At 41.0% G+C, this 19,268-nt stretch overlaps 1 protein-coding gene and 1 long non-coding RNA gene across 2 annotated transcripts; both read right to left on the bottom strand.

Moving 5' to 3' along the window:
* Positions 1–6,713: 6,713 nt before the first annotated feature.
* LOC122000467 lies at positions 6,714–7,156 on the bottom strand. The gene is made up of 3 exons (XR_006117141.1): positions 7,134–7,156; positions 6,839–6,958; positions 6,714–6,747 (listed from the first exon to the last, which is right to left on the bottom strand). It is a non-coding gene; the product is annotated as an uncharacterized LOC122000467 (long non-coding RNA).
* An 8,603-nt stretch (positions 7,157–15,759) lies between these two features.
* Positions 15,760–17,267, bottom strand: LOC122002406 (cyanidin 3-O-rutinoside 5-O-glucosyltransferase-like). The gene has a single exon (XM_042557559.1). It carries the CDS (start codon positions 17,209–17,211, stop codon positions 15,823–15,825), a length of 1,389 nt encoding a protein of 462 aa, XP_042413493.1. The 5' UTR covers positions 17,212–17,267; the 3' UTR covers positions 15,760–15,822.
* Positions 17,268–19,268: the final 2,001 nt, after the last annotated feature.

The raw sequence follows: 19,268 nt of genomic DNA on the forward strand, positions 1-19,268 counted from the left end.
GACAATAGGGCATGTGTACTATGCGGGAAGTGACTGTCCCAGATGCACAAATGATGTTCTGGAACATATGCAAGGCGATATTGATATCTAATCGATGGCACAGGGCGTACCAGAAGAATGAATGTGAGGACCGCATCTTCGGGACATCCCGAGATGAGATCGGCAAAATACATGCAGTCAGGACCCTATACATCACATAGTCCTGAATCCGAAGAGAGACTAATCTGAACTCAGTCAGGCCAAGAGGTCTCTCCTCCCCAAAGAAATACGTATAGATAGTATCTAACGTAATATGGGAGTAGGGATCGCCAAATGGTAATTCCCTACTGGGATAACATAGGAAAGTGGACTCTGAGGGCCTAAGTCCTAGGGTGGTACGTAATAAAGTGGGGGTAAGCTGAATGTCAGCGCCAGCAACTCTGGTGGAGTACGTACTATCATCAACCCTCTCAAGGTTGTGATAGAACTGTGCACATAACTCCTGATTTACTGCATCAGTGCAGTAAACTAGTGTGTCCAGCTGATAGTGCTTTATCATCTGGACTGATGGCAAGCAAAACTGGGTAAAGAAGGGCCTATTTAGGTATCTAGGCTTGATAGGATCAAAAGTGTAACTAGAAAAGGTATCCCTAAGATGGATAGTAGGGAATCTGAGGTCTGCTGATGGAAGTCTAGCTGTATCGGGATCTATTTGACGTCGTTTCCTATTTTCAGTGATTTATCACAAAAATTGGCAAAAATAAACCCAAAAATTATGTAAAATTTGATTGGGAAGAGTTTAGGGTTTACTTAGGAGGCATTGTAGGGTGTAGAGAGGGGAAGAACCGGTTGAAGGCGCCTTAGTTGGGAAGAAAATGCACGAGTATCGCGTGCTCGGCGTCGGCAGAAAACGAACAGAAAAGCTTCTGGCGCCTTATATACGTTGGAGGCACCTTGGGTTGATCCGAGGCGCCTTAAGACGAAGCGGCGGGAATTTTCCCGCTGCTTGCCAGGGCGCCTCCTTTTGATGGGAGGCGCCTCCGATAAGCTCCACGTGATTTTTTTTTTTTTTTTTTTAAATTTTGAAGAGGTTTTAAAAGTAATTTTAAAGTTAATTAATTTTGAAAAAAAATTTTAAGGAATTTTCAAATTGAGTTTAAAATAATTTTGAAATAAATAATTTTGAGATTTGAGTTTTGAAAAAATAATTTTGAAATTGAGTGTTAAGATAATTTTGAAATTTAAATTTTGAAATTTAAGTTTTTAAGATAATTTTGAAATTTAAGTTTTTAAAATAATTTTGAAATTTTAAGTTTTTAAAATAATTTTGAAATTTAAGTTTTTAAAATAATTTTGAAATTTAAAATAATTTTGAAATTTGAGTTTTAAAAGATTTTTGAAATGATTTTGAAATTAGTTTTAAAAGATTTTTGAAATGATTTTAAAATTAAGTTTTAAAAGATTTTGAAATGATTTTGAAATTAAGTTTTAAAAATTTTTGAAATGATTTTTAAATTAAGTTTTAAAACATTTTGAAATGATTTTTGAAATTAGTTTTAAAAGATTTTTGAAATGATTTTAAATTAGTTTTAAAAGATCTTTGAAATGATTTTAAATAAGTTTTAAAATATTTTGAAATGATTTTGAAATTAAGTTTTAAAAGATTTTTGAAATAATTTTGAAATTAAGTTTTAAAGATTTTTTAAATGATTTTTAAATTAAGTTTTAAAAAAATTTTGAAATGATTTTTGAAATAATTTTGAAATTTGTTTTAAAAGATTTTTGAAATGATTTTGAAATTAAGTTTTAAAAGATTTTGAAATGATTTTGAAATTAAGTTTTAAAAGATTTTTGAAATGATTTTGAAATTAGTTTTAAAAGATTTTTGAAATGATTTTAAAATTAAGTTTTAAAAGATTTTGAAATGATTTTGAAATTAAGTTTTAAAATATTTTGAAATGATTTTTAAATTAAGTTTTAAAAAATTTTTGAAATGATTTTTGAAATAATTTTGAAATTTGTTTTAAAAGATTTTTGAAATGATTTTGAAATTAGTTTTAAAAGATCTTTGAAATGATTTTAAAATTAAGTTTTAAACGATTTTGAAATGATTTTGAAATTAAGTTTTAAAATATTTTGAAATGATTTTGAAATTAAGTTTTAAAAGATTTTTGAAATGAATTTTGAATTAACTTGATTTAAGTTAATTTTAGTTTTAATTTCTTAGTCATCTCACCCGATCTAAATTTTCAATCAGGTAAACCTATAATTGTTGTGAGATGAATTATAATTCAATTTTAAGGTTTGGGTTAACTTTGTGTTAGATTCAGGTTTAGCTTTGGGTTCAACAAGTAAGCATTCTTTGGATAAACTTCTGGGCTATGGTGAGTCACAAGGAACTCATTAAAGTAACCATGCCTTCGAGGTTTCCCAAATAGTCCTACCCATTAAACTTAATACTAAACCCTGGTCTAACTAGTTAGGATCCATTTAAGGGTAGCTTCGGTCAGTTCCACTTGGCCAAATGCACCAGGTCGAAGTCATATCTTCCTAGACATGCGATGCCCAAGTTTCCCTAACGTACTATCATCCAAAAACTTCACCGGTATTGTGGTTAAAGTTAAACTCAGCCCTTTTTAAACTATCCTTAATTACCCTGCCGGGTAATCTACTCTTGTTTTACCCATTTCGGTTAATTAGGTTCAGTTACCCTGTCGGGTAGTTCAGTTGGAGGTGCCAGCTAGTTTGGATCCACCATCTATTTTTGAATTTAGAATTTCGAATTTAGAATTTCGAATTTGGAATTTTGAATTTTAAATTAAATTTGAATTTTAATTTTAAGTTTTGAATTTAGAATTTTAATTTCAATTTCGAATTTAATTTTGAATTTTGAATTTAATTTTAAATTTTGAATTTAGAATTTTAATTTCAATTCGAATTTTGAATTTAATTTTAATTTCAATTTCGAATTTTGAATTTAATTTTAATTTCGAATTTAATTTTAATTTTGAATTTAGAATTTTAATTTCAATTTCGAATTTTGAATTTAATTTTAATTTTGATTTGTTAGAATTTTAAATTTTTAGGATTGTTTTTCTTTTTGCTCCCCCTGGATCATGACCTCGATATGGTCTATCGAGGTAGTATATTTGATCCTTCGGAACCCAGTATTGGCCAAGTCCAACTTGATTGACCAAGTTAGACTTGGAGACCCATGCTTAGACTGATTTAATACTTTGTTTGTTTATTAATGATAAATAAGATCTATATTTACTTTTGTATCCCAGCCCAGTTCTGTTGTAGACGGCTCTTTGTGTCCCAAGAATCAAGTCCAAATTCTTGGAGCCCAAAGTAAACCGTTCTAAGGTATTTTCTAAATCTTTAACCTGATTTGTTAGAGTTGAATTTTCTTCCTCAAGTTTTTGAACTTGAGTTGGAAATTCAGTCTGACTCTGGTCAGGTGAGGGTTTGGTGTCAGCCACTTCTTTAAGGACACTTACTTCCTTTAGAAGTGACTTAACTTTCAGGTTTGACTTAGCTAATTTGCGTAATAAATAGCTAACTAAAATGTTCAACCGGGAGATACTTACAGCGGGGTCTGATCCGTGGCTTTGCTCGGACTCTACCTCGGACTCGCTCTCGCATCCATATTCAACGACTTGGTCCGGGGCCATTAATGCGAGTAGACTCGTTTGTTCGAGCTCGTCGTCGTCGTCCTCAGGTGAAGATTCGTCCCATGTTGCCTTAAGGACCTTTTTCCTTCTTTGCTTTTGACCTCCTTCAGGTTAGGGCAGTTGGATTTGATGTGCCCTTTTTGGTTACACCCGTAGCATGTAACTTCAAACTTCATCTTTGTATTTTGTGGGCCTTCCTTTGATTTTACTGCCTTCTTTAGATCTCTTTTGTCGAATCCTTTCGTCTTGTAGAGCTTCTTCACGAGGTTTACCAGCTCGGTTGTAATGTCACCTTCTTCATCGTCAGAATCTGGTTCAGCTTCCGATGCTGATTCGGTTCTCCGTCGTGGTCTCGGTTCCCGGGTTCGGCTTGTACCTGCAACCAACGCAATACCTTTCTCGGTAGGCTGTGCATTAGTCTGCTCATGAAGTTCAAATTCACTAAAAAGTTCATCTAGTTTTAAAGAAGATAAATCCTTGGAAACTTTGTAGGCATCTACCATTGATGCCCACAATGTATTCCTTGGAAACGAGTTTAGGGCATACCTTATTACGTCCCGATTTTCTATCTTTTGGCCAATTCCGTGAAGAGAGTTAAGGATGTCTTGTATTCTCGCGTGAAGAGAACTCGCCGTTTCGCCTTCCTGCATTTTTAGATTATATAATTTATTAAGCAAAAGATCTCTTTTACTTACCTTGGTGTCGTCAGTGCCTTCATGGAGTTCGATGAGCTTTTCCCAGAGCTCCTTTGCAGAGGAGAACGGGCCGACCCTGTTGAGCTCTTCCTTGGTAAGGCCGCACTGGAGGGTGCAGGTAGCTTTGGCGTCGGCTTCCACCTTTTTGATTAGAGAGGCATCCCACTTCTCGCAGGGAGTCGGTTTGCCGTCGTCATCGGATGGTAGCTGAAGTCCCGTCTTTATGATCATCCACGTTTCGAATTGTATCTTTAGATACGTTTCCATTCTTCCCTTCCAGTAGCCAAAATCCTCTCCGGAGAATAGCGGGGGACGTACAGTGCTGAAACCCTCTTGTTGGGCCATTTATAATATGTAACAAAAGAAAACAACAGAATATGTTCCAAGACTAAGTCTTGGATTAGTAGTGCTGGAATAAAGAAAAAACGAACTCGAGTGGTGTTGCACCTACTTCGAGCAAAAGTCGATTCGAGGGAAACAAAAATTAGAATATAGCTATAAGGCTAAATTCTAATTCGACTCCGAAAACGAAGAAAAAAAAACTGCGAAAAATTTGTTTTGAAAGGTGGTTGCACCAATTCAAAACGACCCCGCTCTGATACCAATTGTTGGATCGAGACGCGCTAGAGGGGGGGTGAATAGCGCTCGCGGCTATTTCGTTCGATTCGTAAAACTATCGGAGTAAAATAAGCAGCGGAAAATGTAAATAAACACAAACACAGAGACACGGTCGTTTACTTCGTTCGGAGCCTAAGGCGACTCCTACTCGAAGGCCCGCGATCCTTGATCGCTTCCGGTGGGCAACAACTATAAGCTCGATAAAAGATTACAAGTTGAAGTACAATAAACGACAGTAAATAATTATACCAACGACAAAGAAATGAAGATTCGGAGCTCCTGGTCGTCGGGCACAAGTAGCAACACTTCGGAACGTCGTTTGGAGCAACACGTAGCACTTGAATCACTTGGAAGAAGATATTTGAAGCTGCTGGTCGAGATCCCTTATAAAGGGGGTTCAAGGCGCCTTATACTGTTCACCAAGGCGCCTTGAACGAGCCGAGTCACCCGCGTGGATCAGCACGGACCTGGTCGAACTCTATCTGGTTTAAGGCGCCTTCAGCCTATCCAAGGCGCCTTGAACTCCATTCAAGGCGCCTCCAGTCTACTGCGCTGGCCTTTTCCTGGCTCGCACCCGAGGCGCCTCCAAGCTCCATGGAGGCGCCTCGGCACTGTTCATCCGAGGTCTTTTTTGTACTTTGGTCCCTACAAGATATGTTAATCCCAAAAATACCCTGCAGCACAAAGTTAGCATAAAAACAATGATATAACTATTGAAATATTTAACAGTCTCTTGACTGTCCGAGTCTGACTTCAGGTTTCCTACCGGAAACCCTAGGTCGACCCGACGCCTACTGTTCCCTCTACGGGGAACGCGTCCTCACCTACTCCACTCAGGAGACGATCCTCCAGATCGACTGGACTTTTGCTCGGCACTCGATGCTTCCGGACTTTCTGCTGAACATCCGCTTCACCGGCCAGTTCAGACTTTCACCTGGTTCGCGACACCAGGGCTTTCCACCTAGGGTTACCACCCCCTAGGACTTTTGCCTGAAGCCATCGACCTGCCAAGACTTTCCGCATAGGGTTACCACCCCCTATGACCTAGGGTTACCACCCCCTAGGGTTTCACCTTGCCTAACTGCAGTTAGGACTTTCCTGAAACACTCAGCAAAAGCTGTCAGATAACAAAGCACCTTAACTTTGAATCCTTTGCCATTATCAAAACTTAGGTTCGATCGTCGGATGCTTCCCGCACCAACACCTATGACCTAGGGTTACCACCCCCTAGGGTTTTTCCCTTTGCCTAACCGCAGCTAGGACTTTTCTCCACCTAGGGTTACCACCCCCTAGGACCTAGGGTTACCACCCCCTAGGGTTTTTCACCTGCCTAACCGCAGTTAGGACTTTTCCTGAAATACTCATTCAACATGTTAGATCACAACACACCTTAACTTTGAATCCTTTGCCATTATCAAAACTCAGGTTCGATCGTTAGATGCTTCCCGCACCAACAATCTGTCCCCTTCCATAAGCCATAGACTGCAAAGTAGGCGAAATGAGATATGCAAAACCCTCTGAACAGAAATATGAGAAACAAAAGGTAAGGCAAATAATGCAGTAAAACAATGAGCCTTTCGTATTTTCCTTAAAGAAGCATGTTGTACTTTATACCTGCTGAAACCTTGAAGCTAGAGCACCATAAGCACCTCCCAACACACCGTACCCCATTTGAGATAAAACTCCCAAGTACTTGAAATTCAAAAACCAAGTTGACTACCAGCAGCTAAGATTGTGGAATTACTAACCGGGATCGCATTGTTGATAGAAGTCCTCGAAATCTGCACAGGCGAATAACCAGGAAACAACAGAAGGTCAATGACGATAACATCGTTGAGAAAGGAAAAGAAGAAAGAAGCAGAGTGGAGTTACCGGTGGTGAGCGCCCTGATGATGGCGGCTCGCCGGCCCTTGATGTCGCGGAACACCTCCTCCAACAGGCGGGAGTTTTGGGCTGCCGATCCACGGTCCATCTCGGCGATCGAGGGGGCTCCTAATTGGTCACGGAGCTGAGAACGTAGCCAAGAGAGAGAAGGGCGTCAAGCTTCATGAGCGAGGGGTAACTCGATCAAAAAGGGAAAACCAAATCTTTCTTTCAGATCTGAGTTTTACCACCATCCATACCTAAAACCTCAGATCTACAAGAGGGAAAGAAGAAGGAGACTCACGAAGCTGGTCCTTGATGACGCCGGCAACGGAGTAGGGGAGGGGGTTGATCGAGGGAAGCAGATGGCGGCGGAAGGAGTCGCAGATTGTTGATGAAGTCCCCGAAGGGATCAAGGTTTGGTTTCAGCGCCATGTCGCGCAGCCGTATGAGGAGAAAGATCGTATGAGGGGAGAGGTTTAGGGTTCGGGTAGGTTAAGGGGGGAAAATAGAGCGCCAAAAAATTTTCTGAGAGAGGGAAGCAAATCACTGCTACAACAAAAACAACGAAGGAGAAAAATGGCGAAAGAATAAAGTCAAAGACAACGGTTTATTAAAACTGTTGTCTTTGACCCCTAAAAAAGCGCTTAAAGACAACAGTTTTAGAAAACTATTGTAAAAGGTGTTGTTGATTTTACAAAAAATCGCTCAACAACAACGGTTTTTACAAACTATTGTCTTTTATTTTTTTCAGGCGCTCAAAGACAACGGTTTTGTCAAAAACCGTTGTCTTTAACCAAATTAACAACAGTTTCTTTTAAAACTGTTGTCTTTATGGTGTTGTCTTTTAACAATTTTGTTGTAGTGTAGTTATATCTTTCTTTGTAAGCAACGACCTCATGATCTTCTACCATATTCCTCTTCTTATCTCGGACGTTATGTGGGCAACGATCTACCGAGATGAGAACCACCCAAGCCCTTCTTCTTCCTTCTTGCAAGTGTCGGCCAAGAACCTCTCCTTGAGATGTTGAGTTTCAGCCACCACCACTAAGCTCCAAGGGATGCTAGAAACAAAGCCTCCTTTCTCTCCTTCTCTTCCAAGTAAGATCCGGCCACCACCACCAAGCTCCAAGGGATGATGCCGCCGGCCACCAAAGAAGGAGAGAAGAGGAGAAGCAAAGGAGCAAGGGTCGACCACCACCAAGGAAGAGAGGAAAGGAAAATAGAATAGAGGTGTGTCTCTTGAAGACACCCCTATCCTCTCTTTTATATTCCTTGGTCTTGGCAAATAAGGAAATTTAATTACAATTAAAATTCCCTTTATTTTCTTTGCCATTGGTTAATAAGGAAAATTTAATTAAACTTCCTTTTAACCCTTGTTATGGCCGGCCACATCACAAGCTCCAAATAAGGCAAGTTTTAAACACAAAATTAAAACTTCCTTATTTGTTTCCGGAAATTTTTATTTCTCTAATAATTTTTCCCTTCATGGTTGGTTATAAAAGGAAACTTTTATAAATTAAAATCTCTCTATTAAAACATGTGAATGAATTCCAAAAAGGAAAGTTTTATTCAAAATTAAAATCTTCCTTTTAATTTTACAAATAAGGAAAGATATCAAATCTTTCTTTTAATCTTTTATAGAAAGCTATATAAGGAAAGATTTATAATTTTTAAAACTTTCTTTTAAATTATAAACATGGTTACAAAAAAGAAAAGTTTTGTCAAAATTAAAATCTTCCTTTTAAATATAAATAAGGAAAGATTTTAAATTTTAAACTTTCTTTTAAAATCATGGCCTCCACATAAGAAAGATTAAAAAAAATAAAAATCCTTTTAATTAATCATGGTAGGCCACACCAAGCTTGGATCCAAGTTAGGGTCGTCCACCTCACACCTTGGTTTAGCCGGCCCTAGCTTAGGCTCCAAGCTAGGCTTGGCCGGCCACCTTAAGGTGGGTAACAAGGTGGGTAAGGGTGAGTATAATACTTTATAAATAAGAGGCTACGATAGGGACTGAGAGGAGGAATTGATTTTGGTCTTTCGATGAAATTAAGCGTCCCGTGTTCGCCCCGAACACCCAACTTAATTTCATCAATAATAATTCATACCACTAAAGAATTATTATTGAACTACCGCATCAATCCCAAATTACATTTTTGGGCTCCTTCTTAATATGAATGTGTTAGTCTCCCTGTGTTTAAGATATAAAATGTCCACTAATTAAATTAGTTACTGACAACTCACTTAATTAATATCTAGCTCCAAGAGTAGTACCACTCAACCTTATCGTCATGTCGGACTAAGTTCAACTGCAGGGTTTACATGATAATCCTTATGAGCTCCTCTTGGGGGCATCATCTGTTGGACCCCGTTGTTGTTTTGATGTGATCAACCAAGTTTAGGTTAGGTCCTGTTTGTCTGACCTCTGTGTCTAAGTGTGCAGGAACTTAGGAGTGCAGGAAGTTGAGCGGAAGACGCAGCTAGCGAGAAGGATGACACGGGAAGGGAGCCGACGGGCTCGGTGCGTCCGAAGGATGAGAGAGCTGCGGAAGAGTACACCGGTGGGCGTGAAGAACGTGTGCGGCGTTTGAGGGACATAAAGCCGGGACGGAAAACTGCTCGAGGAGAAGGCCGGGAACTGGGTTCGGGTGAGCCCTATTCCGGATGGCCGAAATCACCCAAGCAAGCTGAACCAGAGCAAGTCAACCGGGATGTTGACTTGACAAGTGTTCGGTCGACCGAACCCTCTGATCGGTCGACCGAACCCCTTTTCATCAGCAGCCAGTCGTTGGAGACACATCAACAGCCACGTCAGCAACCAATGGTTGATCGGTCGACCGAACCATCTGATCGATCGACCGAGCCTGAGATACACCAGAAGACTTAGTCGAACGTACTGATCGGGCCAGCTCAGAGAGACCGTTTGCTGATCAGTTGACCGAACACAAGGATCGGTCGACCGAACCCAAGCTCAATCTAGAGAGACTGCACCTAGACGGAAGGTTGGGCAGGTACAGCAGGTTCGGTCGACCGAACTTGGGGATCGGTCAACCGATCCCTCTCGAGTCAAAACCTGATCCCGAAAATCAGGTTATCTGATAAGTCTTGGAACCCCTATATAAAGGGGTCTCGAATAGCTGTTCACAACAACAACGAAAGCATCAACTCTGTAATTCCTTTTCAAGCAACCTCTATGCTCTTAAAGTGTAAAAGACTTCTCCGCCTTCAAAGAAGAAGACTCTTTTAGTGCGTCTTTCCACCACCTTGGATTAACAACCGTCTCGGTTGTAACCAAGTCAAATAGCTGAGTCATCTCTCTTTTCTTTTCTATTAACTACTTTAATTATTAGTGTTGTTTTTATTTTAGAGTTGAAAGTTTGAGGAGGGTATAATTTTTTTATTGCAGGCAATTCACCCCCTCTTGCCGGTCCCCGCTGCACCAACAAGTGATATCAGAGCCCAATAGCCTCAGAAGGACTAATCGTCGTCTGAAGCATAAAGATTAGAATAATGGCCAGCGCGAACATTCATCCCCCAAAGTTCGATGGAGATTTCGCTATATGAAAGTGAAAAATGGAGGTATTCTTTAAAATGAAATTTGGCATTCTTATTACAATGAAATATGATTTTGCAACTCCAAAAGACAAAGAAGAAAATCAATGGACGAAGAAGGAGCAGGTTGATTTCATCGCTAACAGAAAGGCTGAGTTCCACTTGCTCAGCATTCTTCCGCCCCAGGAGGTAAATCAGATCGGAAGCTACAACTCCGCAAAAGACCTCTCGGATAAATTCTTGGAGCTCCACGAGGGTACCTCGGAAGCAAAGCTAGCGAGGCGCGACATCCTTCGGACACAACTAACGAACCCCCGGATGAACAATGGCGAGAAGGTAGCGCAACTCCAAGCAAGAATCAAGGAGCTAATAATGCAACTGACGAATCTCAACGAAACGGTAACAAACCGAGATTATCATCCGATACGCGATCAATGTCTTCCCCAGAACTCCTGAATGGGCGTCCTTAGTGGATGCATATTATATCTCTAAGGACTTTGAAGTAAGTAGTTTAGAAAACTTATTCTCTACCTTCGAACTTCACGAGTCTCGACTTGCAGAGAAATCAGTAGAGAAGTCGAACCTCAACATTGCCCTACAAGCCGAAAATGATGATCTCGACTCTGAAGCATCGATCGACGAAACCAAAGCGGCGCTACTGGTAAGACGTTTTAATAAATTTCTTAAATCTAACAAATTTAAATCGCAGTCGAGGAAGCATCAATGCAACAGAAGGAAGGTACGATGCTACAACTGCAACGAGGAAGGGCACATCAAGGATGACTGCCCCAAACTGAAGAAAAAGAACAAAGAGAAGCCTAAAAAATCGACATCCTCTACACGCAAGAGCCTGAAGGTCACATGGGATGATTCTTCATCCTCCGAGTCAGAAGCCGAAGCTTTCTCGGGACTAGCACTGGTGGCCAACCATCTCTTCGAAGGAGACTCGGACTCAGAGATGAGCATTAATCAAGGGGGAAAATCAGAAGAAGAAAGCTATGACGAAGGGGGAGCATCACCAAGTGAGGTAAGTAAGGTACGTAATCTCACTCCCTCTCAGTTTTTTAAGTTTATCAAAGTGCTTACTAAAGAGACTTAGTCAAATCAGAAAAAGAAATTGCCAACTTGAAAACGCTGTTAAAGAATTTGAACTTAGAAAATGAGAAATTAAATTTAGAACTTGAAAAATTGAAAACTGAAAATGCATGCTTAAGACCAAATCGATTTCAAAAATCAAAAATTAAGGTCTACGAAAAATTAAATTGGTATATAAGAAAATATCAGGGACAACTTAGGAAAGTTCCCAGGAATTATGTTCCCCCTAAATTTCTGAATAACCCAATAGGAAGGAATCTATACTGGATTCCAAAATCTTTGCTAGTTTAAATTTTTTTTGTTAAGAGCTTACAGTGAGAAAATAAACAATGAGTTTCTTTATAGAAGCTTTGCCTAAGAAAGTGGTTGTTGCTCCAATAACCAAGAAGGTCTAGTGCCTCGCCACGACCTGGAAGCCGAAATATCGAAATAAAATGTTTAATTAACTTAATGATAAAAGCATTAAAATTAGAATTAAATAATACTTTGAAAAGTTTTTAAACATTTCCTTAGAAATTCTCCAAAAATTATTTTTTCTTGAAATTTTTACTTAGAAAAATTCTCATTTTTTTAAGATCTTTTCTGAAATTAGATTTGATAAAAATTATCTAAGCTAAGTTGTTTTTAAAAATAATATTAAATTTACACTTAGCAAATTTTTCAAAATAACTTAGAAAATTAACCTACCCCATTTTTGCTGTGATCAAAGGGGGAGAGTTTAGTAACAAGTTTAGGGGGATTTAGGGAGAGTTAGGAAAAATTATATTTTTAATATTTTTTCTCCCTTCTAACTTATGTTACAAATTTTATCATTTTTGTTCTTAAAATGTTAGTTTAGTAATTTTCTTAAAATTACTATATGTTTGTTTTTACCCTAACTTAAACTTGGGTTGATGCACATCAAAAAGGGGGAGATTGTTGGACCTCGTGGTTGTTTTAATGTGATCAACCAAATTTAGGTTAGGTCCTGTTTGTCTGGCCCCTGTGTCTAAGTGTGCAGGAACTTAGGAGCGCAGGAAGTCAAGTGGAAGACACAGCTAGCGAGAAGGACGGCACGGGAAGGGAGCCGACGGACTCGGTACGTCCGAAGGACGAGAGAGCCGCGGAAGAGTACACCGGTGGGCGTGAAGAACGTGCACGGCATTCGAGGGACGTAAAGTCGGGATGGAAGACTGCTCGAGGAGAAGGCCGGGAGTTGGGTTCGGGTGAGCCCTATTCCGGATGGCTGAAATCACCCAAGCAAGCCGAACCAGAGCAAGTCAACCGGGATATTGACTTGACAAGTGTTTGGTCGACCGAACCCTCTGATCGTTCGATTGAACCCCTTTTCATCAGCAGCCAGCCATTGGAGACACATCAATAGCCACGTCAGCAACCAATGGCTGATCGGTCGACCGAACCATCTGATCGGTCGACTGAACCATCTGATCGGTCGACCGAACCTGAGATACACCAGAATACTTAGTCGAACGTACTGATCGGGCTAGCCCAGAGAGACTGTTGGCTGATCGGTCGACCGAACACAAGGATCGGTCGATCGAACCCAAGCTCGATCCAGAGAGACTGCACCTGGACGGAAGGCTGGGCAAGTACAGCAAGTTCAGTCGACCGAACCTGGGAATCAGTCGACCGATCCCTCTCAAGTCAAAACCTGATCCCGAAAATCAGGTTATCTGATAAGTCTTGGAACCCCTATATAAAGGGGTCTTGAATAGCTGTTCACAACAACAATGAAAGCATCAACTCTGTAATTCCTTTTCAAGCAACCTCTGTGCTCTTAAAGTGTAAAAAGCTTCTTCGCCTTCAAAGAAGGAGACTCTTTTAGTGTGTTTTTCCACCGCATTGGATTAACAACTGTCTCGGTTGTAACCAAATCAAATAGTTGAGTCATCTCTCTTTTCTTTTCTGTTAACTACTTTAATTATTAGTGTTGCTTTTATTTTAGAGTTGAAAGTTTGAGGAGGGTATAATTTTTTGATTGCAGGCAATTCACCCCTCTCTTGCTCGTCCTCGTTGCACCAACATCATCAACCTAGATTACTAGGATACAGTTTTCTTCTATAATCAACAATACACACTATAAATAATATTATTTCCCAACTTATCGGGTCTATTGATTTATTGAACTAAATCACATTCTTTGATAAGTCAAAGAAATAAATACTAGATATATGTGCTTGTTATTATATCAGGATTAAGAGTATACACTTCCATAATAACAAAGGTCTTGTTCTTTTATTAGGTCAATATAAAAAGAATTTACATTAAATGGTCTTGCTCATTACACTCATAGTGTACTAGTGTAATCTATTAGTCAAGATAAACTGATACCTAATTACACTACGACTATTCCAATGATTTGTTCCTTTCCATCTTAGTCGTGAGCTACTGTTTATAATTTATAAGTAATTGATAACATGATCTCATGTGTGTGACACCACACACCATGTTATCTACAATACAAATTAATCGAACAACTACACTTAGCATAAATGTAGACATTTAACTAAAGTGATTCTTTATTTCAAAAATAAATGTTTACAAAAAGCTAAGCTTTTAGTATACACTCTAACACCCAGAATCCTCCATCTTCACGTTCCGGAGCAGATAGTTATGTTTCCACAGACGATGCCAAATTTGATCCCGTCCGAAAGCTGAGTCGGATGGAGGCCGGGCGTGCTGTCCTCGAGGTTGACGGAAAGTCACGGAGACGTCTGATCGATCTGGCACCAGCAAGAAGGGCTCCCACGGGTGGATGACAGGGGGTGATGACGAAGATGATGAGGTAAGGACCTTGTGCACACTCAAACAAGCCCTCTCATGTTAGAGACCAAGAACCAGGGAAAAAGTCCCCAGGCCAGGCCCTCCGACGCTCAAGTCAGGTACTTTTCCCCCAAAAAACAGTGAAAATGATGAAAAGTAAAGGACGAGTGTGTGAAGACGAGTGAGCGTACCTGCGTAGGAGAGAGTCTTCTTTTTTATATGGCAGTGAGTACTTCTGGAACCTGGCGAGTGATAGGGAATGTCGGGTGTTAGGATTTATCTAGCGATGAATGGCACCTAACATCTTCTTATAGGTCGGCGGAAGGATCGAAGTGTCGCGAGCCCTAACCGTTAGTATATTCTCTGACATGTGATGATTATTTTCTGACAGGTTGTTACGATCCCTGACTTCATTGTCGTATAGCACGTGTTTGCCCAAGTATGTCAAGCTAGAACTAGGTCTTCATACCTGCGAATCTTAACCTGTGGGCGCAGACCTGCATTCCATAGCCTTTGTTGGCCTTCCTGTAAATCTAGATCTGTATGTCCTGGTCCACGCATTTCATTCTTCTGGTCTTAGCTCAAAACCCCTGCCCTGTATGCCTTCGTAAGCCCTGACCTGTACGCCTTAGTCTGCTACTCCTGTCATGCCCATCTTGGTTCCTGTATTCCATTCCTAATCCATGCATTTTGTCCTACCTCTCAGCCTGTGATTCCCGACCTGTATTCCCTAATTTGTCTATCCTATCCTGTAATTCCTGACTTGCAAGCTTTAGTCAGCTTCCATCTATCGTACCCCGTACGTTCCAGTTCACGTATTTCGATCTGTACGTCCTGATTCGTGTCTCTTGACCTGTACTACCTATTTTGTGTTCTCGACCTATACGTCCTATGAGCCTGAGGCTGTCTATCTTAATCTGTTCGTCTTGACCCATGTTCGTCCTGATCCGTATTTCTTGACCTGTATATCCTGGTCCGCATATCCTGACCTGTACGTCCTGATCCATATATTTCGACCTGTATGTCATGATCCGTATATTCCAACTTGTACGTCCCGATTCGTATATTCTAACCTGTATGTCCCGATTCATATATTCCAACCTGTATGTCCTGACCCGTGTATCCCGACCTGTATATCTTACCTTTCGAACTTTTACTTACCATGTAGGCCCGACCCCTGAATGCTACTTATATCCCCACTGAGCCCTCCTGTAATCCAAACCTTTGACTGCCACATAGGTCAGACTTTTAACCGCTACGTAGACGGACTTTTGATTATTACGTAGGCCTGACTGTTGAGTGTCACGTGGACTTAAACTTCGGATCGCCACATGAGCTTGATCTCTGATCATCACGGGGGCTTGATCTCTGACCACCACGGAAACTTGACCTCTGACCACATTATCTATCCGACCTCACGATTATGCACCGTGTCAGATGTCTTTTGAGAATAATGAAACTTGATTGGCTTATTGGACAAAACCAGTTTTAGAGTACGCTCTTTAAAAAATTGCCAATTTTTATTAAGTAAAAAGAGATTTATTTAGAGAATTAGAGAGCCCTTCCAATTTTTTGACATTCTAATCAGAAATGATGGGACTCAAACTTGCCGCCATGTCCTCCACGAACGCCCTCAGATTGCGATCCGACGACCCACCTTCCACCACAGCCTTCCTCGCCCGATCCTTCCACATCTCCGCCCTCCGCCTAATCTCCGCCGCTTTCTCCCCTTCCCCCATCACACTCTCCACGCACCTCGCCAACTCCGCCGCCTCCACCACGCCCTCCGCGTCCGTTTCAGCCCTCACGCCCGTTCCCCACACCTCCAGCAGCTTCGCGTTCGTCGGTTGCTCCGCAAACTGCGGCACGCCCACCACGGGCACGCCGCACGCCAGGCTCTCCGACGTAGAGTTCCACCCGCAGTGCGTCACGAAACACCCCACCGCCGCGTGCGACAGTACCCGCACCTGCGCGCACCACTCCACCACCATCCCCTTCTCCTCCGCCGCCGTTTCCTCCCTCACCAGGCTTTTCACCTCCTCTCTGTTGTCCATCCGCACCACCCACAGATACGATCGCCCGGTCGCCCGCAGCCCCCGGGCGATCTCCTCCGCCTGCCGCTTCTTGAACGTAGTGAAGCTCCCGAACGACACGTACACCACCGACCCCTCGGCCTTCGAATCCAGCCACTCCATGTACCTCTGTTCGTCCAGCTTGAACAGATTGGGTCCGTTAACGCTCATAACCGGCCCGATCGCCATCACCTTCAGATCCCGACCTCCGACTGTGAGCGCCTCGGCTTCCAGTTCCTCGAACGTGTTCGCCAGCACTCTCGCCGTGGAAGCCTCTCGATCCAGAACGTCGAGGTCCTCCTTCAACAATGCCAGGATCAAGGCCATCGGGTGTTCCATATCGGTGATGGTGAGGGAGGTTGGGAGGTCGCGGATCCGGAGCGGCGGCAGCCCGGGAAAGGTCACCGGAAGCTGTGGATCGTCATGGGAGCTTATGAATCGGTCATAGCCGTGGAAGTAGTGATAGTAGAGGGCGAAGACGGTGGCGGGTTGAGTCCAATAGTAGACGGACGGGATGCCGTGATTGCGCGCAACGTCGGCAGCCCAGGAGAAGAGGAGCCCGTATATGACGCAAGTGACGGGCTGGCCGCGGGCGTCCAGGGAGCGGAGGATGGCGGAGAGGGAGTCGGAGCCAACGGATTTGGTCCGGGCGAAGAAGTCCTTCAGATCCAGGTTTCTCTGGCCGTCTTCCTGGCCGTCAGAGAAGGGGATGAAGGAGATGAGGCCCTCATGGACTTCTTGGTCGGCGGAGGCTGGAAACATGCGGCGGTGGCCGGCGACGGTGGTGGAAAAGGTGATCCTGGCGCCGGCGGCGTCTGCTAGGCGCCGGGATAGGTTCAGGGCGGGGCTGACGTGGCCCTGGTAACCGTCGGTGGCGACAAGGAAGTGGTGCTCCATTTTAGTGTCGAGTGAGTGGATCCAGAATGACCAGTAGCTATTATTTATCGAGCACAGGAGGTCAGGAGCTCGCCTTCCCGCCATTTAGTTCGCCGACAGATTTCTGATACGTCACTGTCGCCCATTTTAACTTTGTCTGTCATTGATTTAATATTTGACAGTTTACTGAACTGTAAATAAATTTCGAGATTGGTTTAAACAACTTTTATAATATTTAAATCGATCCTATTTTAGAAATATCTTTGTGATTTTTTTAAACACTAGAAGTTTGATACTCACTAACATTGTAATTGAGTTTCTATAATTTTCTAATTTAAAAGATATCAAAATTTTAAATTTTCAAATAATATTCCCTAATCAACTTAGTAATTGAGTTTCTAAAACTTTTCTAATTTAAAAAATATTAAAATTTTAAAAATTTCAAATAATTTAAATTCATCAGCCAATTTAATCTGAAATTAATTAATAAATTTAAAAAAAATTCTAAATCATTTCAAATTAAAATTAATATACTTTTAAAAACTTCCTTAATATATTCATACTCGCACTTTTAGATTTAAATTCAATAGTATAAATTTAAAATAGTGAGTCTTTTAAACTTGTAAAAACTCCATAAAATTATCATAAATTTATTATAAAATTTAGAACAATAATATTCACTGACGATTTAACATCATTGATAGATTTTTAGAACTTCTCTAATTTGAAAAATATTAAACTTTTAAATATTTTAATCGATGTAGATTTGGCTGATGAACTTAAGTATTTCGAATTAGATATATCAAAATCAATATACTTATGAAAATCTTTTTAATATATTTATACTGAATTGATACGATAAAAATTTAGAGGTGTGATCTTAATTTAATTTATTAATTTTAATTTACATCATCAAATTAGATATGAGGACATTAATATGTTAATAATATTTCTAAGAGTACACTCATTTTAATTTGAAGTAATTTGAAATTTTCTAAATTAATGAGTTAGTTTGGACGAAATTAGTTGAAGAAGAGTAGAGGTATTTTAAAAATATAATATATGATTTAGATATTATGAAATTTGGATATTAAATGTAGATAATACTAAAAATTTAGTTATATGGTTAGTAAAATGCCAAATTTAATATTATTGAACGTCAAATTATTTCTTGGGCAGAGGTTTGATTTTTTATAAAAAGAACAATAATATTGAGCTTAGTGTAAAGAGTTTGAGTTTCAAAATTATTATTATCTTTTTTAATATGACGGGCAGCCTATCCGGTTTCTCACAAGATATAGTATTTGATCATATTCGAATGAGAGAAGCTGCAAAATCGGAATGGAGATGGTTCTATTGATTAATGAAAATCTCGTTCTTATCTATAAAAATAAAATTAAAATTAGGAAAGAAATCCCTGGCGTTGGTTTTTCGACGCACAAATTAGAAAGAGAAAGGAAAATAGAGAATAGTAAACTCAGAAGTATTTTTCTTGCCCGTTCCTCATACCTTGCAAGTCTTTTTATACCTTTCTTAGTGACTTTTCATCTTTCCCCTATTTAATGATATTATTTAATGATATATGATCCTGTCCGAACCAGGGGTCAACGAACGCTGGGGATGTGGCGCTCCCTACTAGATCCTCAGGTGCTCCGGCGAACCTGCAACAAAACCGAGCCGGGAGGGGTGTCCCGGCGACGGCCCTCCGACGCTCAAGTCAGGCGAGGAATAAAAAAGGAGGTGGCTTCAGAGATCCAGACGCGCGTACCTCCGGTGAAGAAATGGAGGCCTTATATAGAACTATCGAAAGAGCCCGGGCACGTCAATCGAAGCAGTCATCTGCTTTAGACCATACCCGAGTATGGGTCTGTCAGAAGAGCATATATGAGGCCATACTGCTACTGTATCCACCTCTCCCTGATGTGACGGCGAGATCTTCCATCGTGTAATCTTGTGTACGACCCATGCCGAGCGCATAGGCCGCTCGGCTACCTTTGTACCCTCGCCTTTATCTTGGCCGAACGGACCACCCGCTCGGCCCTTCGATCCTCCTGCCTTGGCGTCGGAAACCCAAGCCC

This window comes from Zingiber officinale, chromosome 7A (assembly GCF_018446385.1).
Source record: "Zingiber officinale cultivar Zhangliang chromosome 7A, Zo_v1.1, whole genome shotgun sequence".
NCBI classification, from domain to species: domain Eukaryota; kingdom Viridiplantae; phylum Streptophyta; class Magnoliopsida; order Zingiberales; family Zingiberaceae; genus Zingiber; species Zingiber officinale.